The sequence below is a fragment of the Silurus aristotelis genome, assembly GCF_946808225.1.
Source record: "Silurus aristotelis genome assembly, chromosome: 17".
In the NCBI taxonomy this organism is placed as follows: Eukaryota; Metazoa; Chordata; class Actinopteri; order Siluriformes; family Siluridae; genus Silurus; species Silurus aristotelis.
In genome coordinates this window covers 9,244,414-9,270,498 of record NC_139590.1, presented here as the reverse complement: position 1 = coordinate 9,270,498, position 26,085 = coordinate 9,244,414, and the positions used below count along the sequence as shown (strand labels likewise).

General features: G+C 37.7%; 2 protein-coding genes across 9 annotated transcripts; one reads left to right on the top strand and one right to left on the bottom strand.

Moving 5' to 3' along the window:
• Window positions 1–1,810: 1,810 nt before the first annotated feature.
• Window positions 1,811–8,424, bottom strand: asphd1 (aspartate beta-hydroxylase domain containing 1). 2 transcript variants are annotated; one of them, XM_083566279.1, is made up of 7 exons: window positions 8,293–8,424; window positions 7,453–7,573; window positions 7,143–7,374; window positions 4,425–4,631; window positions 3,744–3,951; window positions 3,103–3,216; window positions 2,090–2,975 (listed from the first exon to the last, which is right to left on the bottom strand). In XM_083566279.1, the coding sequence occupies exons 2-7, from the start codon at window positions 7,551–7,553 to the stop codon at window positions 2,866–2,868; spliced, it is 972 nt and encodes a 323-aa protein (XP_083422405.1). In that variant the 5' UTR covers window positions 7,554–7,573; window positions 8,293–8,424; the 3' UTR covers window positions 2,090–2,865. The 2 variants fall into 2 exon arrangements, with proteins under 2 accessions (XP_083422404.1, XP_083422405.1); XM_083566278.1 differs by having other exon boundaries at window positions 1,811–2,975; window positions 7,143–7,573.
• sez6l2 (seizure related 6 homolog (mouse)-like 2) lies at window positions 8,384–25,817 on the top strand. Of its 7 annotated transcripts, none has more exons than XM_083566270.1 (19): window positions 8,384–9,110; window positions 11,112–11,198; window positions 11,349–11,414; window positions 12,177–12,389; window positions 12,992–13,128; window positions 13,238–13,430; window positions 13,526–13,711; window positions 14,074–14,254; window positions 16,130–16,293; window positions 16,598–16,792; window positions 17,477–17,615; window positions 17,739–17,935; window positions 18,026–18,220; window positions 20,141–20,335; window positions 20,480–20,671; window positions 20,756–20,794; window positions 22,961–23,078; window positions 23,869–23,980; window positions 24,490–25,817. In XM_083566270.1, exons 2-19 carry the CDS (start codon window positions 11,135–11,137, stop codon window positions 24,517–24,519), a joined length of 2,616 nt encoding a protein of 871 aa, XP_083422396.1. In that variant the 5' UTR covers window positions 8,384–9,110; window positions 11,112–11,134; the 3' UTR covers window positions 24,520–25,817. The 7 variants fall into 7 exon arrangements, with proteins under 7 accessions (XP_083422396.1, XP_083422398.1, XP_083422400.1 ...); XM_083566272.1 differs by having other exon boundaries at window positions 8,416–9,110; window positions 11,349–11,477; window positions 12,243–12,389; XM_083566274.1 differs by having other exon boundaries at window positions 8,725–9,110; window positions 12,243–12,389.
• Window positions 25,818–26,085: the final 268 nt, after the last annotated feature.

Here is a 26,085-nt window from a genome sequence, read left to right as displayed (position 1 = left end):
CAAATGCAAGTGCAGATGTGACATTGCTATTACTGTATCCTGGCCACATTACTGCCAAATGCTCAGTGAGTATGAGCCAACTGATAAATCACAGAGAAAAACTCTGTCCAATGCTGGTGTATATAAAAAGGATCATCAAAGAAACATTTTCCCTCAGGTCTTAAATTGTTAGAAAATACAAGTCAGAGTTTTAATACAGAGAAGATGTTGCAACAAATGCAATAAGTGATGCAGTTAATCTGATGATATTCAACAGGACATTTATATACTGTTGAATAATATACACACACACACACACACACACACACACACACACACACACACACACACACACACACACACACACACACACACACACATATATATATATATATATATATATGACTGTTATGAGTTAATCACAACTTAATCACAGATTTTTATCTGTTCTAAATGTATCTTAAATTAATACTCTTCAAGTTTTTTCTTATCAACATGGACGAATATGAATGCTGTATGCAAATGTATGTTTATTATTAGTGAAACCAAACTCAACCTAGAGCATTAAGACAAAATATCGGATCAAATATTCTTGTAAATATTTTAAATTAATTGTGGTAAATAACGTAATTCATCAGGACACCTAACGGAACTTTTGCTATGTTTCCACCTGGGCAATTTTAATTGCTGGATGTGTGCATCATGGCGGATTTTGGTGCTTGAATTAAGACTTGCCGAATCAGTAGAAGTAGAGTAATTTTTTTTATATCTCAGTAAATAAAAGACATTATGATAAATGTGTGTTGCGTTGAAGGTTTTCATTTTACCTCTTTATTTATTTATTTATTTATTATTTTTTTTAAATGGACAAACAGAAATACGAGAGAGAGAGAGAGAGAGAGAGAGAGAGAGAGAGAGAGAGAGAGAGAGAGAGAGAGAGAACCCTCCAGACAAGGAAGGTCAATGTCATACTGAGCCAGATTACCTGCCTTTATTACAGTAGTGGATAGTGGATTTACATTCATAAAGCTTAAAACTGACCTCTGCATCTTTGTGAACTAGTAAATACATACTATACGGCTTCAGGGGAAGATGCATAATTCAGATTTTGTATTTCTTTCCTCTAAAATATGTCTAAAAGTAGCTTTCTACCACAGAATAGGATGAGATTACACAATTTAAATGTTATCAGAAGGCACAAGTTTGCCATCAAAGCAGCATTAAAACAACAAAAAAAATAAAAAAATGAATGGATGACTGAGTGTTACTAAAATGTATGATAAATGTTAAAATGATAAAACTATAATAAATGGTCGGTTCTACCCAGATAAGGATTCGTTTCTCTTGAGGCTGGTTCCTCTCAATGTCTCATCATCATATCATCAGGGATTTTTTTTCCCTGACACCACTGGCTTGCTTATTAGATTTTAAACTTATAGGCATTAATGTATACATTTTGAATGTATAATCTAGTTTTCTTTGTTAAACTGCTTTGACAATGTCCATTGTTAAAAGTGCTCTACAAATTAACCTGAATTAAATTGAATTGAATTTTCAAACAATCACTTCAGCTCCAGCTTGACTAACGTTAACTAACTTTCTAGGATGCTATGTTTGTGAATAAATTAATGTACAATATAAGATTATGTGAATTATAAATACGTTTTTTAATTCATTATAGCCAGCTAGCCATTAGATGAAAAATTTCACGATTGGTATATAATTTCAGTTAGGGAATGTGTTGAAAATGTTAACCATCAGTTATGAACATTTCTTAGACATCTCCATTTAGCAATCTGGATAGCAGTGAATATTATGACATTTATAAATATGGTGTAAAAAGTCATAACTTTAATCAACTGACTTATAGAATATATAAAATGTAATTTCCTTCTCACTTAGTGGGCACTTTCTGTCATTGTCTCAAAGCTTAGCACCCATTCTAACAGCTGTCAAAATGCCTTTCATAAATGGCCGACTGATCATATTGGTGGTAATGTTCAGTTAAGACCCGTGCATTTTTTTGTATATAACAATAATAGCTATTGTTAGCCAAAATATATTCTCTCTGCTCTTGTTTAAATGTCACCTGTCACATACGTGTAGTTTTGTACACCTGACAAAAAGCTCAACATTTAATTATGCTTAGATATTATCTGTCATTTTTACCTTTAACAAAAAAAATCTTTATTTGAAGAATACACCTTTAGTTGATTACAAGTTGATTACTTTTGCAAGGGAAAGGGGTCCGATGCATCACATTGGCTGTACAGTCAGGCTTCACAACACATGCATGCAGTCGGATCAAATACTTATTGTTTTTTGCTCTGTGCTTCACAGAATGAGTCTGAAAATAAAACTCCTCAAGAAAATAAAACTTCATATGATAAAACAAGGTCAGTACAGACATAAAGATAATATACATACAGTACTGACAGAATAGCTTGAATCACAGTATATATAGATCAGAGAAAAGGTCACGATAAAGTTAACAAATCAGGCACAAAATAATACAACAGGAGATCGGATTTTTTAAGACAGGCACAAAGCAAAGAGAGATATGAAGAATTTGAAAAGTAGATCTTGTCACAGATATTGTGAGCGGCGTTAGATAAAGAGCTCTAGAGTGAGGCTTTATATCGACAGAAATGTGTGCTTGGTCTTGCTTCTACTTTCAGAGGAATGGACAATCTACTTTTTCAGTACATTTTGAGGAAAATACAATGCAGTTAAATACAGTCAATGTATCACGTAATGAGATGATACGTCACATTTGTCTCCATATTTCTTTTTGGAAGTTTCAAAAAGAGATCAGCTGAAACTCAGTGAGATGTAGAGAGGCTCTATGTCTCGTTGTAAATGGAGGACTCAGAGATATGTTAGTGATTACTGTTCAGGACTAAAGATGTAGTCCAGAGCTTGTCTTTCCGCTGCAGCAACATTTGGGTGCCATAGATCGATGCTGAAAATCACCCTTGGACCATCTTCTGTGCCACCTAGTGAACATGTTGAGGAAAATGTTTTAAAAAATCTGATACTATTTCTATGCATTTTTATGACTTTTAGTGACATTTTATTGAGGACTGGTTGATATTTTAATTTGCTCATCATTTCAGCTCGTACCGTTATGCGAGATTGTGTGCAGGAAGGAGTCATCCACTAGAAGGCAGTGTCCCTCAGACCAGCACTGTGGCTCACCCCCAACCACCAGTTCACACTGTGCAGGCGTCTGAAGACCTAAACAGCATGTGAATATTGTACAATAAAAACATGTATACTTGTTGACATAAAGCTTATTTGAGGAGATACTTGTTTCAAAGAAATTTCCGATGTTACTTTTTTGTAATAGTCTGAGCTAAAGCTTTTCTTTTACATTTTCCTACACAGGCAAGTTATCAGGATGAAGAGTTTTGTTGTATTATGGGAATATATGATATGTCTTAGCTGGCTTTAATAAAAACTATGTGCACTTTATAAAAAACTTTTTTTGTTTAATTAATTTAATTTGAGTTAGATTAAATGTTGAGATTTATAACATTAAAACACTTCAGCAAATGCAATTATTGGAAAACAAGCATATTAAGGCCCTAACTCCCACTTACTATACCAATATAGTTTCTCATCATTTTGCAATACAGATTCAAATCATATGTCATATCTTTTGGTACATGCTAAATAATTAATTATGTATCTTTCTTTCATGAATAATGCATTAGCTGTAGTGATGTAATACACAATACCCAATACACAGAGTTAGCACTTACCCAGATGGCACCGGAGCCGTGTGTTGGTGGGCCCGTAGGTTCCCCCCAGTGATGCCCCAGGGCCCAAAAGCCAAAAACCTGCTGAGCCAAGGGAGTTACTGCTGATGAAAGTTCTGAGGGAGAGGAGGGTACGGTATGTACATGGACATGTGCGGCAATTACTGGCCACACACACTCCAGCGTTGTAGAGTGGGAACAGTGCCTGACCCTGAGAAGTCAAACGACAAACATAAATATGATTTACAAGAAATGACCTCGTGGTGTCTTCACTAAGCAAGTTTTCCAAATAAATTAAGGTGTATGATGAAGCAAGGCAGGAAACCTCTCAGTGGTGCAGTGCAGATATTGATTTGAGTAGGTAAGTGAAGGCAAGTGAGTGAGAGCAAACAGGAGAGAGATTAAGAGGGAGAGAGTGCTAGAGATGCTACTTAATAAATATTCAAGCATATTTAGTAGATCTCTGTGCTGTTACAAAAATCACATTCGCAGTTGCTTAAACCTGCAACTACGGATCTCTGAAAATTGCAAAGTGAAACTTGTTTGAAAAGGTGTGCTGAAGACATCAATCAATTTTATTTAGTTTCTTAAGAATTAGTTGTAGGTGTATCACTTTGTTCATATTCTCCAAACATTATATGTATAATTACATTACTTTTTATTTTATTATATTATTTTTATTACCTTAGGTCCTTGGTAAATCCACCCCATCTTTGTGTCAATGCCTCTCTGGTAGACAGCCTGGAATTCAGCAAGAATTATGGCATAGCTTGCTTCCAGGATCTCTATATCATGGCGATGAGCATCCCGTGGGAAGAATGGTATGCTTGGAACATCGGGAAGGTAGAAAAGGTGGGGCTTCTGAATGGAAGAGCGGTCATTCAGTCTTGACTGAAAAGAATAAGACACATTTAGAGTCAAGCAAAGAGAGAGAGACTGAGAGAGTAGAGAGAGAGAGAGAGAGAGAGAGAGAGAGAGAGAGAGAGAGAGAGAGAGAGAGAGAGAGAGAGAGAGACGAAGGTGACTGAATTTCCTGATTTAGATTCCAGCAGCAGGGGATATAGAGGTGATAGAGTTTTGCATTCTGTATCCTGTAGTGGATGTAAGTGACTTGTTTTTTACACCACAAATGTTTCCTAGTCTTGCCTACACTGCTCAGAAAAATCTAACTCTTTCATATCAGTCACATGTACCTAATTGTGAACTTGCTCTCACCTGTAAAAAACCTGTCAAAGGTGTACCTGCAAATTCTGGTGTCAATCGAGTTGGTAGTTTGTTCAGAAACATGCACACAGCAGCCTACTAGAGGTCATTTTGTAGGGCTCTGGTGGTGCTCCTCCTGTTTCTCCTTTCACAAAGTAGCAGATACTGTTCTCTGCTGGCTTGTTGCCCACCTATGGCTCTGTCCTGCTCTCCTTTTCTAAAAGCCTGTCTCCATTTATCTCCTCCATGTGCTTGGAACTGTGCTGGGAGACACACCAAACATCCTTACAACAGCACATATAAATGTGCCATCCTGGAGGATAAGGACTACCTGTGCAAATTCATTGGGTTGCAGTTACTGCCTAGTGACAAGGACCCTAGCAAAACACAACACTGGAGACAAATCAGTCAGGGAGGATCTATGGGTACCACCTAAAACAATATTTTTGTGCCTTGTTTTGCAGTTTCCTCCAGTTTACTTGTCACTTTAATTTGCCCCAAAGCAAGTAAATACTGATTTACAATCACTTGTGCTTCCTAAATAGACAGACTATTCCTGACTTGTTTAATTGAAGTGTAATGATTGATAAAGTGCTCCATTATTATTTTTGAGAAATGTATTAGTTAGGGCTGTCGAAATTAACACATTAATAATGCATTAACACAGATTTTTTTTACCGGCACTAGTTTTATTAACGCAATGCACATTTATGATTTTTTTTTATATATAAAAAAATAAATATAAAAGAGGCAAAATTTAAACTTTTAATGCAACACACATTTATTCATGACGTCCTTTCTTTACTCAAATATAAAAAAAATAAATAAGAAACTCCACCAAAAAATTTATATTTATCACTAAACATTTGTTTTACTGAGGCGCAAAGTCTCAAATAAAACATTATGTGTGAAAACATAGCAAAAGTTCAGTTTGGTGTCCTGATGATTTACGTAATTTAAAAACACCCAATTACTTTAAAACATGTACAAGAGTATTTTTACGAGCTGCCCTGTAATCTGAAAATGTAAACAGACTTGTCTATTTGAGCAACTGGCTCATTGCAAAGAAAGAGAAGTAATGGGAACCTATGTTTTTTTCTATTTTCTTTTTTCCATGTGTTTAATAGGCATGAACAAGTTCTTTGATAAACATATATGACCTTTTAAACATGTCTAGTCTCGATCTATGTTGAGGATGGTTTCAATAATAATAAACATACATTTGCATAAAGTATCCATATTTGTCCATGCCCATGTTGGTTAGAGTATTAAAAACTTGAAAAGTATTTAGGTACATCGTAATTTAAGGTACATTTAGAACAGATAAAAATGTGCAATTAAGTTGCAATTAACAATTATTAAATAAAAATTGACTATTGACAGCCCTAATTATAGTATTTTTGTAACATATTCCCCTACCATGAAACTGTATGTATACAATACAGCCAGCATTTAAAGATGGGCTTTATGTCTTTGGTCAAATTAAAGGATTATTAAAAGCAAGTAAACTCCTCTAGCACTATAAAGACATTCTAAACTGTCCCTCTGTGATGCTATTTAAATGTTATTTTTGTAAAAACCTTACAGAGAATTTTCCTCTCCAAAAAGTAGACCAATCGGATAACATGTAGACCAGTTATCCATCCATCAAAGCCCTAAGAAAGGTTTTTTGAGTGCAATATTTAGAGGAAAATAAATCATTCTCAAAATCAGTCACTGAAATTTCCTACTTCTCCACCACATTATAAAGGTGGATGGCAACAACATAACTTATTAAACTTGTATGTACAACTATGCAGTTGTACATACAAGCACTGCGGTTTAAACCTACAACCTTCCAGGCACAAGCTCAACAGCTTAACCACTGATCTACTACTTCCCAGTGCCACTTCTTAAAGTTTCCTAAGGCACTAATGCCATCTTTAATAGAGCATAAACTTAATTAAGCAAACACATATAGTGTGTACTTCTTGTAACTTTATGGTATTCCTAAGCACCATTTCTATTTATTTTGTGAAGATTCTTATGCTAGTTTTAAAAATTAAAATAATAATATTAACTAGTTATAAATAAAAAAAAAATATGTATGCTTTCTTTAGCAATACTATTCATCTCAAATGTAGTCACTGGGTCCTCTAACATTCCTAAGCATGACCCCAAACCCAGATATCACCCATTTTTTTCTTCAATGTGTCTGACCTGGATCCGCAGACCCTTGTGGATGCGGCCCATGCCAGCCCAACTGTAACGCTTGGCATACTCCTGCAGTGCTGTGTACAACTTCCTGCTTCCTGCTGCTGCTTGAGCAGGAAATGGGGCATTGCTCAACACTGGCATCAGGTAACTCTTTGCTTCTTCTTCTTCCCCACACTCCACAGCGATTGCAGGGGAAGGCTTTGGGGTGGAATGACCAGGCTCGACTGGAGAGCAACTGGAGGAATGAGATAAAGCAGAGTGAGCTGAGCCAGATGAGCAGGACGGAGGGTCGGCACCGACGCGGTAGCAATACCAGAGAAAGAGCAGCAGCAGAGTCCACAGAAGGCCACTCAGTGGAGGCCCACCCAGTTCCACACAGGGAGGCAGAGGGAGCAGGTCCAGAGACCACGACATCCTGCCAAGAGGCTGAGACACTAGAAGAAAAAGTCATAAAGCATACATTGTTGTACTAAGAAAAGGAAGTGCACAAGAGCACAAAAGCACAAGAGTTATGCAGAAAAAGAGGGGGTGAGAGAGAGAAAAAACAGAATGGACAAGTAGAGGAAGTGGACATTTATTGAAAACAGGGTAGGTTTAAAGTGGATAAAAATGGGGAAAAAGAAAAGGAGGCATTTGGACCTCAAATTAAGGAATCTTGATTTCTCAATTATGGAACTGATCCAAACATAGATTTCCATTACATACAAACATGCTATGGTTCCTCTGGGCTTTGCTCACTCAGTAGCCTACAAATCATTGTTTGGATCAGGCATGGTAGGCTAGCAGTAAAGCAACACTTGTAGAGTGATATGTCTTTGTTAGCAGATGTTAATCAGGCAAAATACCCAGCTGTACGCGCGCGAGCTGACACATTAGTCTGATTCAAAAAAAGCAGGCATGACTTCGTCTTGTACTTAGTCTCCTTAAGCTCTTGCATAATCATGGCTCCTGCAACTGCCTGCGTGTTTGTGTTCACGTTGCTCACACGGGAGTGACTCTTCAACCAGGCAAAAACATGCCAGCTTTCAGTACAAAGCTACCACAAGCTCCATTACGTCCTTTCCATCGACGAGCGCATCGAACTCTATACTGTGCACTGAATTGCTGTGTGTGTTCGGGGCACGCCATGGCTGATTACAGCGTGTTGACTTACCGCGTCTCGGGTGCTCACTCGGTGTGTCTTTGCCCCCTCGCTCTGTTCGCCTCCCCCCTTCCGTGTTTTCCCCGCCTGCGTGTGTGCTGCTGCTGCTGCTGCTGCAGCCGCCGGGCGAACAGCGGGTCTGTGTTCCGCATTAAAATCACTCCGAAAAACTCCGACGTATGCAGACCCCCCTCCTCCTTCTACGGGAAAACCCGAAGAAGCCTTTCAACTCGCATAATACGATGCCAACTCACAACCGAGCAATTATTAAAATAAATAACATAATTTCCGTGTACTTTTCATTGGAGTGCGCTTCCTCGTCCTCACGGCGCTTGGAAAAATAAAATAAAAGCGGGGCTGCGGCCGGATTTTCGAAACGACAGGTTTTCAGCACCCTGGACAGGGGCTGGTGATTAATCGCAGTAACGCTATTTGGCCACCGGGTGGCGCGATTTATTACAGAAGCAGGAGATACACATCGACGCATCAAACAACACGGGACGTTTATGGCCGTTCCACCCACCTAAGCGTCGAGCCCTTGGAATTTGGACAGTAAATATCGAAGGAGCGAGCAGATATTTTTAGTCAGTAGTTTTGATGGTGTTGATGTCACTCCCTGTCAAACCTGCAGCCCGTTTGATGGTAAGGGCGCCGGGAGCGAGCAGATTATCTGAAACGCGCAGAGACTCTTCTGGTATTTTTTGGTGAGACACAGAGACGGGGGGAGTGCAGACCAAACAGGGACGGGAGTAGAAAAAAAAGGCAGATTTTTTTATTAAAGGGTTGAGTAACTGAAGACTTGGAAGTGGAAAAAAAAACACACACAAAAGGTAAGTAGTCTAGGTTGTGTGCTTTCTGGTCGTCTTTTATTTTAATGAATTAAAGTCGAGGTATTTGCGAACGCGCATAACAATGCACGCTATAGCGTCCATATGAGCACTTAATACGTTTTATTAAAGCGGTTGTTTTTCTCCAGATGATATGAAATGCCTTATATAAATTGAGCCGAGCAAGCGTTTAGGTGCTGATGTGTTCAGTGCGTCTCAGCAAAAGGAGATGTGCAGAAAACATGAAGGCCAGGAGAAGGAGGAGGTGGAGGAAAAAGAGGAGAAGGAAGGAGGGTGTGCTTTGAACGCGTCTGAGGAGAAGAGGGAGAAGTGAAAAGCCTCATAAATGAAGAGAGAGAGAGGGAGCTGTGAGGTTTATGCCCGCAGCGTCAGCAACATCTCTCTCTCTCTCTCTCTCTCTCTCTCTCTCTCTCTCTCTCTCTCTCGCTCTCTCTCTCTCTCACATTCTACCACACCGAACACGCGCGTCACACACCACCAAGCGTCTATCTATCTATCTATCTATCTATCTATCTATCTATCTATCTATCTATCTATCTATCTATCTATCTATCTATCTATCTATCTATCTATCTATCTATCTATCTATCTATCTATCTATCTATCTATCTATCATTATTTATATACATAGTCCATGTTTCTATTAGGCATCTCCTAATGCTTTATGCCAGATTGCATGAGCCAGAGGGTCGTTATTACGAGTCCTAACGACTGATCGTGAATCGCAGCAAGGAGGTGACATCATTGATGCCAGATAAGAGAAGGTGGAGGCCGTGTGTCATCTGTCCCATATGTCCTCGCCGAGATCCGCGGCGCGCAATATTGTGCCAGAGTAATTAAAATCACGGCTTCTCTGCATTATTTTAACTGGAAGGAACAATCGACCGTAAAGCAACGATTCCGTGTGTTTACAGTTTAATGATGTAGCATTGACTTGGCATAGAGGCTGTAGTCTGGCCTGGTTAAGCCTAGCTTTTATTACTTTAGTAATCTGTAGGAGTGGTTTAAAGGATTATTAACTGTTTATAGAAATTAAATAGTTAATGGGCTAAATAATACACTGCAGATACAAAAACTCTGACTTTATATGTGTTTGAATGTTTGTTGGCATTAAACAAACTGGGCAGAGTGCTTCTGTTGACCCTAGTCCACTGCTGAAAGCTCTACAATGGGCACATGAGCATCTAAATTGTATCATGGAGTAGTGGATGAAGGTGGCCTGGTCTGATAAATCACATTTCCTTTGACATCATTTGGATAGCTGGGTGCATGAGTTTTGCTTACATGGTGAACAGATGGCACCAAGATGCACTATGGGAAAAATGAAGCCAGAGGAGACCCTGGCTATTTTCAAGTGGGTAAATCTTGTGTCCTGACATTCATATAGAGGTTACTTGACACAAACACACACAGACACACACACACTCTCTACCTTAATATTGTTGCATACAAAGTAGACATTATTGTGCAATATAGGCACCAGATTTTCCTAATGGCATTGGCTTTTACAGAAGGATAAAGAGGACCCATCTATAGTGCAGCAGCATGCCAAAATGTAAAAATTTTTCAGGAATGGTATGAAAAACATGACAAAGTCTTAACGTTTACTTGTTTACTTGGCCTCAAAATTCCTCAGATCTCAAAGTGCTTAGGATTCCATGGAATGTAATGATAAACAAGTACAATCCATAGATTCTACACCTCACAACTTACAGGACTTACATGACTCGATGGGACAATAACAGACAGATGGTCTATCTTATAGTTGATCATTTTTGTTGTTGTACATGTGCTATATTTTGGTGTAATTCTGTACACAGCTTTGGCTGTTCATTGGAGACATTGCTCATTGGGGACTGGGACAACTTTTTGTTAAATGCATTTAATAGGCAAGATAATATTCACCAAAAGACACATACACAAAATGTGACACAATATTAATGAGAAATTTAGTCTTGTGTTTTTTCTGATTTTCTCTTTCAGCTTGCTTCCTCCAGTACTTTACCATGGTGTCCACAGTTCTTGCTGTGACACTGTGTGTCACACTTATGCACATTCATTTGACTACAGGTATTACAGATATTCATATTTTAAATATTTGCATATTTTCTGTATGTTTTTAATTTTTGGTAGGTTTCTAAGATGTGTTTGATCATTTAATTTTTATGTTAAACCACACATGGTGTCCATCACAACATCATGTACTCTTGGTTGTTTCAGGTGCAGCTTTTCTCACTCCTGATTCGGAGGCTCCTCCTACTATGACTTCTGAGCCGCGCCCCCTGGGTGAGTTGCTTCATGCTGCGCTGCTGAGTAAGAAGTATCTTGGCCAGTCTTCTGGCAACATAGGTGAGACTTCACCTTATGAAGGACACAGAAATCCAAACAAGCCAAACTAGGAATGTATATATATTAGTATTACAGAATGTTTGGTATTATACTGCAGTATTATATATATATATATTTTTTACAGTATATACATCATTGCCCCCATTTATTTGATAGAGAACACAATACACCTCTTGTGGGTAGTAAAATGCTAAAAAAATGATCACATCATGGAGTATGGTTAAAGAAATAAAGACAAAATTGCTATGTTTTATATGTTTTGTTGTTATATTTAATGTTTCATTTATCTGTTTATTATTTTTTCCATATTGTATAACCTACATATGATACAAAGTGACAAATCTATTAAGCAAATAATCCATGTACCTTAATTATTATTATTTTATTTTTTTTCCAAGATACCAACATAGAGTTATATTCAGAATCGGAGTTACAATTACATTTATTTATTTATTTATTTATTTATTTATTTATTTATTTATTTATTTATTTATTTATTCATTTATTTATTTATTTGCCAGCTATGTTGATCCAGTTTAATTAGTGTCCAATCCAAGCAAAAAACTGCAAAGTTCAGGACATGTTTCTCAAATACCAAAGCTAAGCCCTTATTACAGTAGCAGTTATGGTATTTAAACTTTCAAGCAGACATTGTTTGTGGTTTTTGTTTGTATACATGTATTTCTTTTGAACTCTTAGGCACAACCACTAACCCGACCCAGGCAGTCCCATCTGTTGAACCTGCCTTCACTGTAATGTCACCAGGTGTTCTCACTACAGCCATGACCTCTTCAACTGCTCCCCAACCTGGCCAACCAGGAGTGAAGCGGGGTGTAACATCACCACCAGTGGAAGAGGAGACCACAACCACTTTAATCACCACTACCACAATAACAACAGTCCACACACCAGGTATTATTTAAAACGTTAATTAAAAATGACTATATATATATTATAAATGGCTATATATATATATTTTTTTTTATGTTAATGGCAAATCTCAAATAATGAGGTATTTTTCATTAAAGTTTGTAATTTTGACAGCTGACAGTTTAACAGATGAAAATTACATGTAGAACCGGTTTGTGAATTTCTTATTTGAGACTGCAAGACCTGCTGATCAGCACTGTATGATATTGGTCAACTGCCAACGAGCAGATATCAGCATCATTAACATCTGCTCAACTTTAGCAAAACATAAGAAAAATAAGTTATCTAAGTACTGCTTCTTCTTTGATGCGACAACTGTCGTATATGTTATTCGTTTAAAAGAACCTGGACTTTGATGAAATCCTCATTACAAATCTGACTGTTTCACATATTTCAGATATTTATTACTCTGATACAGTTTATACAGATTTAAGAAAATCTTTTATTAGGAACTGTAACAACTATAAATTCAGTATAATATAATAATGTCATCATTTTGACAGTGCTGCTAAATAAATAAAAACCCAGATGCAACACTGAAACTGATACATTTCTCCTTCCTTTTTTTATACTTATCCCTATAGTGCAGTGTAACGCTAGCCTGACAGGTATGGAGGGGATAGTGGAGTCTCCAGACCAGCTCTCTTCATCAATTTCATTTTCTCCACTGGAATGCACCTACAGCATAACTGTATATCCTGGATATGGGGTGGAAATACAGGTATACATTTCTCCCCACAGCTGCCACTGGTTAGATAAGTACTGTCTGGTCATTACAGAGGTGACATGAAAAGAATTCAGTTCAAATATTGTCTTTAATGGTGTCTCAGGTGAAGAAGGTCAACTTGTCTAAGGAGGAATCTCTGACTATTCTGGGACTAGACGGTTCAGTACCTGAACTTTTAGCCAATGAGACAATGATCACTGAAGGTCAGGTGATACGCAGCACAACAAATCAGGTTCAGATTCATTACCGAAGCCTGAAGCAGAGCAATCATGGCATTTTTACTCTTCATTACCAAGGTAGCTATTTTGAAATGGACTGCATTACTAATTATTCACTAGATTAATGACTGATGATTGACAAATCTCTGTTTTGTTTATTTACTTGCTTTCAGCATTCCTCCTCTCCTGCCCATTCCCCCTCTCTCCTGAGGGAGGTGGGGTCACTGTGACTGACATTCACCCTGGAGGTCAGGCTCACTTTCACTGTGACCCCAGCTTTCAGGTCAGAGGACATGAAGTCTCCACCTGTCTGAACTCCACCCGACCACACTGGAGCACTTCTGAGCCTCAGTGTATGGGTGAGGAGACGTTACATTTTTTACTTTTTAAACGATGTTGCCCATAAATTCAGACAGCTCTCCCTTTTGAACTAGCATTTAGGCTTCCCTGTGTCTTGGAGGCATGGCTATGAATGTTGCCCTAAAATGAGGGACTATTTGTATAGTATAGATCTATAGGCTTTAAAACCACTTTTAACTTAACTTTTAACTTTTGCTAAAATCATTGATTATAACGTCATAGCTGTCCATCTTATGTTCTTCTGTTCTCACTAACCTAGCAAAACATGTATTTGTGTCATTTGTGTGTGTGTGTGTGTGTGTGTGTGTGTGTGTGTGTGTGTGTGTGTGTGTGTGTGTGTGTGTGTGTGTGTTATGTAAAGCTGTGTCTTGTGGAGGATGGATCAGAAATGCTACAGTAGGCCGTATCCTCTCTCCCACCGTTCCCTCAAGCAGTAACCTTAGCAATAGCAACCTGAGCTGCCATTGGTTGCTTGAAGCTAAAGAGGGCCACAGACTACACCTCCATTTTGAAAGGATGGCTTTGGATGAAGACAACGATAAGTAAGTCATAAATATGCTCCAGCCCTGAAGCAATATAAGAACTGCAGTATGCTAATGAGGTTTTTTGTTAGCCCCATTGGGGAGAACATACAAGTACATTTTGTTCCACAGGATATGTACAAATAATGGAAAATCCAAGTATATTCCTCAAATGAATTTTAAGGATAGACCACAATGACATTACCATGTAATTAAAAGCAAAAAATATTTAGTGACAAGTGAACTTTAGCATGTCTTTTCTGAGAGTAGAGTGTCTACATTAGGAAAACTCATGAATGGCAGATAATTGAAATGGACAGTTAAAGCATAACAAGCAAACAGAAAAGAAACTGGAAATTCACTTAGAAAATAGAACAAATCAATCCATTGTGAAGTTCTATTAGTTGTAAGCAGTGTTACAAGGTCTGATCATTTTCTCATGAGTTATGCATCTGAAATAGCTAAGCTCAAATGTTCTTTATATAAAAGCCTTTTATTAGTTTTAAGCTACATGCCAGTTCCTTTTTTTATATTCAACAAATTAGGTAAAGGTAAAAACACAAGAATTGGACAGTCATTGTCTAGAAGAAAGTTCTGTGAACAGATAAGTCCACATTTGACCTTTTTGGCTCTAAAAGGAGAGCTTATGTAAGAGAGACAGAGATGGCAAAAGTAGTACAAATACTTACGTTTTTAAAAGACTGTAAAAGTTGAAATACTGACTACTCTTTTTATTCAAGTTAAAGTAATGACGTTTGGGCTCTGACATGTACTTAAGTAAAAAAAGTAGCCACCAAGTACCCACCTATTTTAGTGTCACACTGACAACTGCACCTCACATTATATTAATATATTAATACTATAGCTGTTAATCGAATAAAATATTTAATCTGTGTTAATCAGATAAGTTGGTTTGAAAGAGGCAGATGTAGAGGACAGGGGGTATGGAGACGGACAATCCGCTGTGGAGACTCCTAATGAGAGAAGCCAAAAGAAGAAGAGAAGACGAATTGCATGATTGTCATGATATAACTTGCACTCGCACAATTTTTCTGTTCTAATGTACCCTAAATTGATACTTTTCAAGTTTTTAACACTAACTAATTGTAACAGATGCTTATTGATTTCACTCAAAATCTCTCCCTTTGTTAGAAACTATTTTATATTTATTAAATAATTTTACACTCTGGAAATTATTCTTTTACTATCAATTGTTTTTGAGATGTCATGTTTCTATAATTTTTGTTCATTTTCTTAGGGGTTTTAATTGTTAATTAAATATGGTAGGTGGATCCTTTAAGAATTATTTAAAAAGATGATGATCAGAAATGTCATCAGTTTTAATGATCAGTCAGTTATCAGTCATGTTTACGACACTGTCTCTCTCTGTTTCACCCATGTTCACCCCATACTTCTTGTTGCCTTCAGCCTTGTTTGTTGTTAGCTACGAAAACTAGCATACATCTGTGGTGTGTGATAGTCAGGAAATGACATTAAAAAAGCTGTGCAATTACAAGAAAGGGGTTGATAGGGTAAAAATGGTGCGGAATGAGAAATAAAAATATTGATCATATCACCAAATAGATTAAAACTGAAGTAACAAGCTTTAAAAAATAAAAACATTTTAATAAGTAATAGTAAAAAGATATATAGTTAAGAAAAAGTACTGATACCAGCAGACTGCTTCGGGGAAATATTTGTTTTTTTGCTGGTTTTGCATGGAGACCTGGCAGCCTTAGCAGGAAAACAACATTATTTGCACATTCTGTTGGTTCAGAAAATGTATTATAATCCTATTCATGCATCTTGTTTATTTTCTCCTTCTCTAACACATTGTCTATAATATCTAGCCATTTTTCCAGTAACACACTGTTTATATACCTGTTTTCCTTTTAGACTGATTGTCCGCAGTGGAAATAATTCCAACACGCCTCTTCTTTTTGACTCGGATCTGGATGATGTTCCGGAGCGTGGGATAGTGAGCGAAGGATCATCTCTGTATCTGGAGCTAACAGCTGACTCTTCCTCCATCCCTCTGCTGATGGCACTTCGCTATGAGGGTAAGAAATAGAGAAAGAAAGCGTGAGAGTGAGAAAGAGAGAGAGAGAGAGAGAGATTGAGAGAGAGAGAGAGAGAGAGAGAGAGAGAGAAAGAGAGAGAGAGAGAGAGAGACCTTGTCATAGCAAATGTTGGTTTATAAAAAGAATTGTCTTTCTCACCTCTTATGAACCGTTTCATGTTTCTCCAAAATATCAAGTACAGTTTCAGGTCAGATAGTGAAAAGGTATATAAAGTACCTGTGTGTATTTAAAGATATAGTTTTCATGTTTGATATTTCTTACTATTGCTGTTGTAACTCCACAGCTTTTGATGGCGAGCACTGTTATGAACCCTATGTCCCTCATGGGAATTTTAGCAGCAGCGACATCACCTTCCCCATCGGCACTACGGTAACCTTCTCCTGCTCTCCTGGATTTGTCATGGAGCAAGGATCAGGGGTTATGGAGTGTGTCGACCCAAGTGACCCTCACTGGAATGAGAGTGAACCTGTGTGCAAAGGTATAACCCAACAACAAACAGATGAACCTATTTAATAAAGCAGATGACATGTATTTAGGAAACATGTTGTATACATTAGGGACATCTCATGTAGTATGCTTTGAAGTTGAAATATCTGTTAAAAATAAACCTTTCTTGCGAACAGTTAAATATGCATTCAAAGAACTGGAAAAAGGTTTAAAACAAATAATGTTAAATAAGAAAGAAATAATAAAGAAAATAATAAAGCGCAGAATAGATTGTGGTTGTTATTGAGTTCAAGGTGGTTGCTATTCTGAGGTGGTTGTTAGCATGTTGCTAGGCTGTTTCTGTGGTATTCCATGTGGGCTTTGCCAGGTGGTTGCTATGGTGTTCCAGGAGGTTATTGGAGGTGTTGTTCGTGAGTTGCTATGGTTTTCCAAGTGGTTGCTAAGGTGTTAGTAAAAAAAAAAAAAAAAAAAAAAAAGAAGGAAAGAAATAAGAAAGAAACAATAGATATAAAAAAAAGAAAGCAGGAATCGATAGCAACCTTTGCCATTAATGTTGGTATGCGTATATTGCATAAGTATACATACTGTCCTAAAGTGCAGTTTGATGTCTTTGATATTTATTGTAGCTTGTCTTTGATCCAAGTTTTGTGTTCCACCATACTGCCTGTACCCTTGCAGTTCAGTGCTTTCACACATGTCTCTATTCCATTTTCAGCTCTATGTGGTGGGGAGCTAACAGATGCATCAGGAACCGTCCTGTCTCCTGATTGGCCACAGAGCTACTCCAAGGGGCAGGATTGTGTGTGGCAGATTCACGTCAGTGAGGACAAGCGGATTGAGCTGGATGTGCAGATGTAAGTGTGTGTATAGGTATCGGGGTTTACATGCAATTCTGGCCATCCATTTAAATTCCAGTGCAACCACTGTACTACCTCAATTGACTAGCGTTTCTTTGTCTCCCTCTTTCTTCACAAAAGTCTGAACATTCGTCACAATGACATTCTCACTATATTTGATGGGCATGACCTTATGTCCCATGTCATCGGTCAGTATTTGGGGTCACGGGAAAGGTTCCGGGTCGTGTCTGGTGGCTCAGAGGTCACTATTCAGTTTCAGAGTGACCCAGATGACTCAACCTTCATCCTTAGCCAAGGGTTCTTGATTCACTATCGAGGTAGAATTATTAACATTCATCATATTACTTCTCCATTTCATTCTATGATCAGTACTTTATCGGAGTGACCCTTTACTTGATCTTCTCCAGAGGTGGAACCAAATGACACATGCCCCACTCTACCACCAATTGAATTTGGCTGGAGTAGCTCTTCCCATGTCTCACTTGTAAGGGGCAGTGTAATAACCTATCAGTGTCAACCTGGCTATGACATTCTGGGTTCTGACATCATCACCTGCCAGTGGGATTTGTCCTGGAGCAACAGCCCACCCACCTGTGTGAAAAGTAAGTCAAATGACTCTTTAATACATTTAGTTTTGTGTTGTTTAATGTATCTAAAAAACATGGGTTAAAAAAAAAAACCAGTTGTTGATACTATGTCAGGCAATTGTAACAAGCTATACTCTTCTGGGAAGGCTTTTTAACAGTTTTTAAAGTGTGGCTATTGGATTTGTGCTCCTTCATTAGTGAGTTCAGTCTGATATCAGGTGAGGAGGCCTGGGACACAAATTGCTTTGTAATGCATCCCAAAGGTGTTTAGTAGGGGTTAACGTCAGGGCTCAGTGCAGGCCACTTGAGTTTTATCCACTACTATTTTCCTTGCAGATGAGACGACTTTAGCTAACAAAAACACCGGTGTGTGTGTGTGTGTGTGTGTGTGTGTGTGTGTGTGTGGAGGCGGGGTAGAGTCGATAAGCGGAGGTGGAGGGAAAACTCGTTTTTTACTATCACTCCTGTACACTACGTATCCCTAAACTTTGAAATTTTAACTTTTTCTTCTTTGCTTATCTTAATTTTCGCCACAATCTTTCTGGCTTCGCTTCGCCATCTAGCAGCGGTGTCTCGAGCTCGTACCTCAATTTTTTGCTTGCGTAACAAAGCAAAAAAATCGACAGAGTGACCACTCATACCTCGGAAAACTCGTACATAGTTGTGAAAGGAAGGAGGAAGACAGTGAACAATGACTTTCTTGGTCGGCTACTGTTTAGATACAAGCCGTTGTAACGCGTTGAGTCTGGGTTAAGGGAGAGCTCACTAAAACTCCAGTTGCAACAGAAATCATATAAGCACAGACAGGTTTCCAAAACTCGTGCTTTTTTTTTTTTTTCTTGGCAACAGCGTTACGGGTTAGTCAAAGAAACTTAAAAATGAGCATCAGAAAATAATAAAGACATAATCCTCAGTCTCACAAGCACACACACGCAGTAATACCGGAAGAATGCAGTGACATGCTGTTCCCAAAATACCACTATGCTCCTAATAGAATCGCAACATATTGCATTTAGTGTCTTTCGTTAAAGCCTGTGTAATGTTCATTAGTTTTAGTATAGACAGGCTTATTTATGTTAAAAATAAAAATATTTGTCAGTGGGTGCGGCTTATATAAGGGCGCGCTTTATAGTCCGGAAATTACGGTAGTTACATACAAGCATGTTTGCATATAAGTATATAAGAGCGATGTAAGGAACTGCATGTAACCAGCGATGGAGTGGCTGGTAAGATTAAAAACAATCATGTAGTTGCATTTTGGATGAGTTTTTGGAGTTTGGTTTCACACAGGGGAAGAAGACAATTGAACCACAATTGTTTGGCTCTCTTTTGAGAGAACTGTCCAGGTTCTTCTTTATTATAAAGAAAGAAAAGATGAAACAATTGTTTAACAAAACATAGTTACTTGAATTTCTTGATGGTATAATCTGAAATTTGTTCAAGAAGATCACAAGGTTTGGATAATTGAACTCTGGGGATACACAGCACCGTCTTACTTTGATTTAGTCTCTGGTGATGATCTATTATCCATGACGAGATGTCTGCCAGAGCTGCTTAAAACCAAGCAAATACATGTGTTAGAGGAAAGAAATTATGCTGATTATATGTGAAATGTGGACACTGAACAATGTGGTACACCAGTGGAGCTTCTGCAGAGAGCAGATGTGGATCCCCACTGTGTCACCTGTAAGCACTATTCATCAGGAATTTAACCACCACCAAACTGGACTATAGATCATGATAATGGACAAGAATGTGAATGACCATGCTGAAGGCTATTGAGAGGTCAATGAAAATTAAAATCAAGGATAGTTTGGAGAATCTTGTGGCATATTTGCATACTTGGGCATTTTGTAAATTTTAAATGATTGGAATATTTTTTTGATTTCTATATAGCATAGCTGCATGTTCTAACTGGCTTTGTTTTCCTTGTAGTCCAGCAGTGTCCTGACCCAGGAGAGGTTGTAAATGGAGCTCGGTCAGTGCACCCTGAGTTAGGCTTTGCAGTGGGAACAGTGGTGCGTTTTACCTGTAATCAAGGTTACCAGCTGGAGGGCCCTAGCCAGATCTCCTGCCATGGCAGAGATACTGGCATGCCAAAATGGAGTGACCGTAGCCCCAAATGTGTCTGTAAGTGTTTGTATTTATTTTTGTGTGTATTTCTCAGTGTTTCTATCTGTGAAATGATCACTGTTTTTTTTCTTTTCGACTTACTTTTACCTCATTAAAAACAAGAGCGATAATAGCATATTTTATTCTACCTTTGTCTCACAGTGAAATATGATCCATGCCCAAATCCTGGTGTGCCAGACAACGGTTACCAAACTCTATATAAACATAGTTACCAGGCAGGGGAGACGCTGCGCTTTTTCTGTTACGAAGGCTATGAGCTGATTGGAGAGGTCATCATCAATTGTGTCCCAGGACACCCCTCTCAGTGGAACAGCCCACCCCCTTTCTGCAAAGGTGTGAAGAAATCCACTGCATACAAAAAGGTTGCGTTCTGATGAAATTTTAGTATTATATGCTAAGTGTTTATATTCTCTACAGTGGCATATGAGGAGCTGTTGGAAGATCACAAACTGGAAGGTAAAAACAACTGCACCATCAATACCACATTTACTGTAACATTTCCTAATAAATATTTAATAACATATAACAGTTACTCCTGAGTCTTACTGATAACTTAATCATGTTCAGATGGCTAATGTGTACAATCCAGTGGACTTGACAGCAATGATAATATAGATAGGGGATTATGGGTAATACAAACTAATCTTTTTTGTTTTATAATAATACAAAATGTTTTAATACATTCATTAAATAGTTTTTTTAATACTTATTATTATGCTTATGCCACCTTGCATTGGCCAGGCAATACTTGCATGATAACATTTATTTTGCATACTTCCATACTTATATACTTGTCTACTAGCATATTAGCATATACAGTGAGGAAAATAAGTTTTTGAACACCCTGCTATTTTGCAAGTTCTCCCACTTAGAAATCATGGAGGGGTCTGAAATTGTCATCGTAGGTGCATGTCCACTGTGAGAGACATAATCTAAAAAAAAAAATCCAGAAATCACAATATATGATTTTTAAACTATTTATTTGTATGATACAGCTGCAAATAAGTATTTGAACACCTGTCTATCAGCTAGAATTCTGACCCTCAAAGACCTGTTAGTCTGCCTTTAAAATGTCCACCTCCACTACATTTATTATCCTAAATTAGATGCACCTGTTTGAGGTCATTAGCTGCATAAAGACACCTGTCCACCCCATACAATCAGTAAGAATCCAACTACTAACATGGCCAAGACCAAAGAGCTGTCCAAAGACACTAGAGACAAAATTGTACACCTCCACAAGGCTGGAAAGGGCTACGGGGAAATTGCCAAGCAGCTTGGTGAAAAAAGGTCCACTGTTGGAGCAATCATTAGAAAATGGAAGAAGCTAAACATGACTGTCAATCTCCCTCGGACTGGGGCTCCATGCAAGATCTCACCTCGTGGGGTCTCAATGATCCTAAGGAAGGTGAGAAATCAGCCCAGAACTACACGGGAGGAGCTGGTCAATGACCCGAAAAGAGCTGGGACCACCGTTTCCAAGGTTACTGTTGGTAATACACTAAGACATCATGGTTTGAAATCATGCATGGCACGGAAGGTTCACCTGCTTAAACCAGCACATGTCCAGGCACGTCTTAAGTTTGCCAATGACCATTTGGATGATCTAGAGGAGTCATGGGAGAAAGTCATGTGGTCAGATGAGACCAAAATAGAACTTTTGAATCATAATTCCACTAAACGTGTTTGGAGGAAGAAGACTGATGAGTACCATCCCAAGAACACCATCCCTAGTGTGAAGCATGGGGGTGGTAGCATCATGCTTTGGGGGTGTTTTTCTGCACATGGGACAGGGCGACTGCACTGTATTAAGGAGAGGATGATCGGGGCCATGTATTGCGAGATTTTGGGGAACAACCTCCTTCCCTCAGTTAGAGCATTAAAGATGGGTCGAGGCTGGGTCTTCCAACATGACAATGACCCGAAGCACACAGCCAGGATAACCAAGGAGTGGCTCTGTAAGAAGCATATCAAAGTTCTGGTGTGGCCTAGCCAGTCTCCAGACCTAAACCCAATAGAGAATCTTTGGAGGGAGCTCAAACTCCGTGTTTCTCAGCGACAGGCCAGAAACCTGACTGATCTAGAGAAGATCTGTGTGGAGGAGTGGGCCAAAATCCCTCCTTCAGTGTGTTCAAACCTGGTGATAAACTACAGGAAACGTTTGACCTCAAACAAATGCTACTGTACCAAATATTAACATTGACTTCCTCAGGTGTTCAAATACTTATTTGCAGCTGTATCATACAAATAAATAGTTTAAAAATCATACATTGTGATTTCTGGATTTTTTTTTTTTAGATTATGTCTCTCACAGTGGACATGCACCTACGATGACAATTTCAGACCCCTCATTGATTTCTAAGTGGGAGAACTTGCAAAATAGCAGGGTGTTCAAATACTTATTTTCCTCACTGTATATTGACATGTACACAAGTCCACCACAACACTAAAACCAGAGCTACTATCACATTTTATGAATAAGGTCAGTATTAAATCTACCATATAAAATCAACACAATTGTATGTACTAATGCTAGTTGTAGTTATGAACACTGTAAGAGCAAGGATAACAATTACTTTATATTTTTCACTTTCAATTCACTGTTCTCTTAATTCTGTTCAGTCTCTCAGTCATTAGAGGCCTCCCACCAAATGCTGAGTGAGAACATTGCATTGGCCATCATCCTGCCGATTATCTTGGTCATCCTTTTGATTGCTGGAATATACATGTACTATACAAAGTAAGTGGGTAAAGTAAGCTTTTATAAATACTGGTTAATTATGCATTTTCTAATTCAGTATAATTTTTATGACAGACTGTTTTTCCCGAAAACAAGATTTTCTGAATATTCCTGAATTTAGTGGTGTTTCTTGAATCTGCAAGTTTCTTTTTGCTTACTCCATGATTAGCAAATGCAGTAGATATTACTGGTACAGAAAATACTGTATAGGCAATCATTCTGATAAATGTATTCAAATTGCCATTGCACTTGACAGCATGAATGAGAAATGTCCAATCAGTTAGAAGCAAATACATTTAACTATATAAATAGTGAGATTATATTATAAGTATAAATATATACAAAATATAGTCACTGGTTAGAAAACTTTTATCAACTAGTATTATTCAGATATCAAAAAGATTTGTGTGAAGTACTTCAATTAAATTAACAAGTTATATATGTGTTTGCTGACAGGCTGATGAGAAAGTTCTCATGTGTAATGTCTCAGTTTTCATGTGTAATGTCAAACAAACTGCCTCTTTTCTTGGCCACATTTTATGATAAAATACAGCAAAGTCAGAGGTTCTTTTTGGTGTCTTAAGCACGACATTCTACATTCTACATCGAATTTGTGTAGAATGTAACTGAAATTATGAAATTATGAACTTTCTATAAAACATTGTTGAAATAAACTTCCTCCCAAATTTAAAATCATTCATGGCACTGTACCCAATGAGCATTTTATAATTTAGTTATTCTCTTTCTTTTTTCTCTCTTCTTCTATCTCTCTCGATTCCCCCCTTCTTAGTGTGTGTAGGTTGCAGTGGAAACCACTATTTTGGAAGTCCCTCTCACACACCCACTCCTACAGTCCTATCACAGTGGAGTCTGACTTTAATAACCCACTGTATGAAGCAGGGGTAAGACTTTTCCATCAACTATAATCTAATAAAGATACTTAACACAGTGCAGGCAAAATGCTTTGAACATAATTAAGTGGACATTGAAGAAATGATTACTGCAGCGAATGAGATTACTTGGCTGACTGATGATATCTGACAGACAAAAGTTCTGTAAATTGATTGTAGCCTGTAAATCAGCTTGAAGAACCAAATTAAGTTAAGGGATTTGATCATGCAACAGTCAGATTTAACATTCGGATTCAATCTTACTAAGCTACGTTTCGTGAGTTAAATTATTGCCACATGCTAATCTGTCAATCCACTATGTCATTACTGCTAAAAACATTGAACATCTGAAATTTTACAAAATTCTTTGTCTTTCTTTTCTTTAATGGTAGTCAGACACCTATAAACCTCTTTCTAATGTTAAAATCATGTTTCTGTTAGCATTGAGACAATTTTTTTTTAAATTATATTCCTTTCTTGTTGAAGCAAACGATATGGTTGTTTTTTTTTTTCCTTTGTAGGACACACGGGAGTACGAGGTGTCCATCTGAACAAGCATACAAGAGAGAAATCCAAAATTAAGGATGGAAAGAAAAATGAATGAATAATATAATGTCTGTCTCTCACTTGCCGTCCTTTAACAAATATACCTTTCCGTTCTTTTTCACTCTGATTTATAGCATCTCTCTTGCTCATTGCTGACTCATGTAACTGTGTGTGTGTGTGTGTGTGTGTGTGTGTGTGTGTGTGTGTGTGTGTGTGTGTGTGTGTGTGTGTGTGGAGAGAGAGAGAGAGAGAGAGAGAGAGAGAGAGAGAGAGGAGACTGTTAAAAAGTTAAGAGGGGGTTAAGCATGAACTTATGGTTTTCTCACTATCAGATATGTTTTTCAATATTTTGGTTGGTGCCTTAGGGACTTAAAAAGAGCTAAAAGTAGTGATGGTAAGGACAAGGTTCAGACGAGTATGAGGCTAAGGGTGAGTCAGCAACTTATGAGAGGAAAAAGAAAGAGAGTGAGAGGTTTTTTTTTTCCATAGGGGAAGTGAATCATACAAAATACAGGAGCACACACAAACACACATGACATCATATGAACAAAAACATAATTTTAATATACTCATTCTCCTCTGTACACACATATACACACACAAAGAAAAAAAACACAATATACTGAATGTAAATATTTTGATTGACTATTATGCATACAAAACGGATGTATACAAAACTGATCGAGTGCCAAAATAACGACATCCCATAATGTGACGTCAGAAACATTTCACAGGTTGCCATAGTATTTCCTACATTTATAATGTAATAATGACCAATAATGCCAGCGTTTCATAATGTTCTTTGCTGTTTCTTAAAAATCTCTTTCTGCTTAATGTTGAATGATTATGGGATTAAAAGGGGTGGAATGTCTTTCATGCTTAGGGCACACAACGATTGTATATTTTATTGCTTCAGCTTAGGATTCATTCAAACAATTATCCTTACTATCATTGTTTATCAGAGTTGATGTTGTTGCATATGCACTATGTTGACAAAAAAAAAAAAAAAAAGAAGAAATACGAAGAAAAAACAAAAAACAGCTGCTTGCTGTGATGCAGTATCAAACCGAACTGCTTTTTATAATGTTATTTTTTAATTGAATCATGGTTTGTTGTTACTATAAAGCAGTGAGTTTTTGTCTCTTCCACTGTGCCATACTTGGAGTCTAGCTGTGGACTCTGTTGCATTGAAGTATTACTAATATTCGATTGTTCATATTATTTATTAATCAACATAATATATTGTCATGGAGGCATAATTTATTTGCTAAGATTTAAAAATAAATAAAGGTCTCTTGGATGGTGAAGTCTTTTTGTCTTTTTTGTTGCTCAAGTGGTCAAGAAAACCAACACTACAACAACAAAAACACATTATAGCACTCAGAGTCATGAAATCGTATCCAGTCCTATTATAATATTTAGCTTTAAAATAATTTTTATGCATGGTTGTTATGTATTTGTCAGTGCTTCCTTCAGGTTTTTGGGTTTTCTCCAACCTTCCCCCAGCAGACAGACTAAGTTACAATTCTCAAGGTCGGTGTACAGTGTATGTGCATTGTGTGGTGGATTGG

Coding starts and splice junctions, on each gene's coding strand:
- asphd1 (XM_083566278.1), bottom strand. CDS start 7,553: ATGTCGTGGTCTCTGGACCTGCTCCCTCTGCCTCCCTGTGTGGAACTG. Junction 4,632..7,142: donor ACAAGGGTCTGCGGATCCAG/GTCAGACACATT, acceptor TATTCTTTTCAG/TCAAGACTGAATGACCGCTC. Junction 3,217..3,743: donor ACGGCTCCGGTGCCATCTGG/GTAAGTGCTAAC, acceptor CATGCTGTTTAG/GTCTTCAGACGCCTGCACAG.
- sez6l2 (XM_083566268.1), top strand. CDS start 11,135: ATGGTGTCCACAGTTCTTGCTGTGACACTGTGTGTCACACTTATGCAC. Junction 11,199..11,348: donor GCACATTCATTTGACTACAG/GTATTACAGATA, acceptor TGGTTGTTTCAG/GTGCAGCTTTTCTCACTCCT. Junction 20,672..20,755: donor CCCACCCCCTTTCTGCAAAG/GTGTGAAGAAAT, acceptor TATTCTCTACAG/TGGCATATGAGGAGCTGTTG.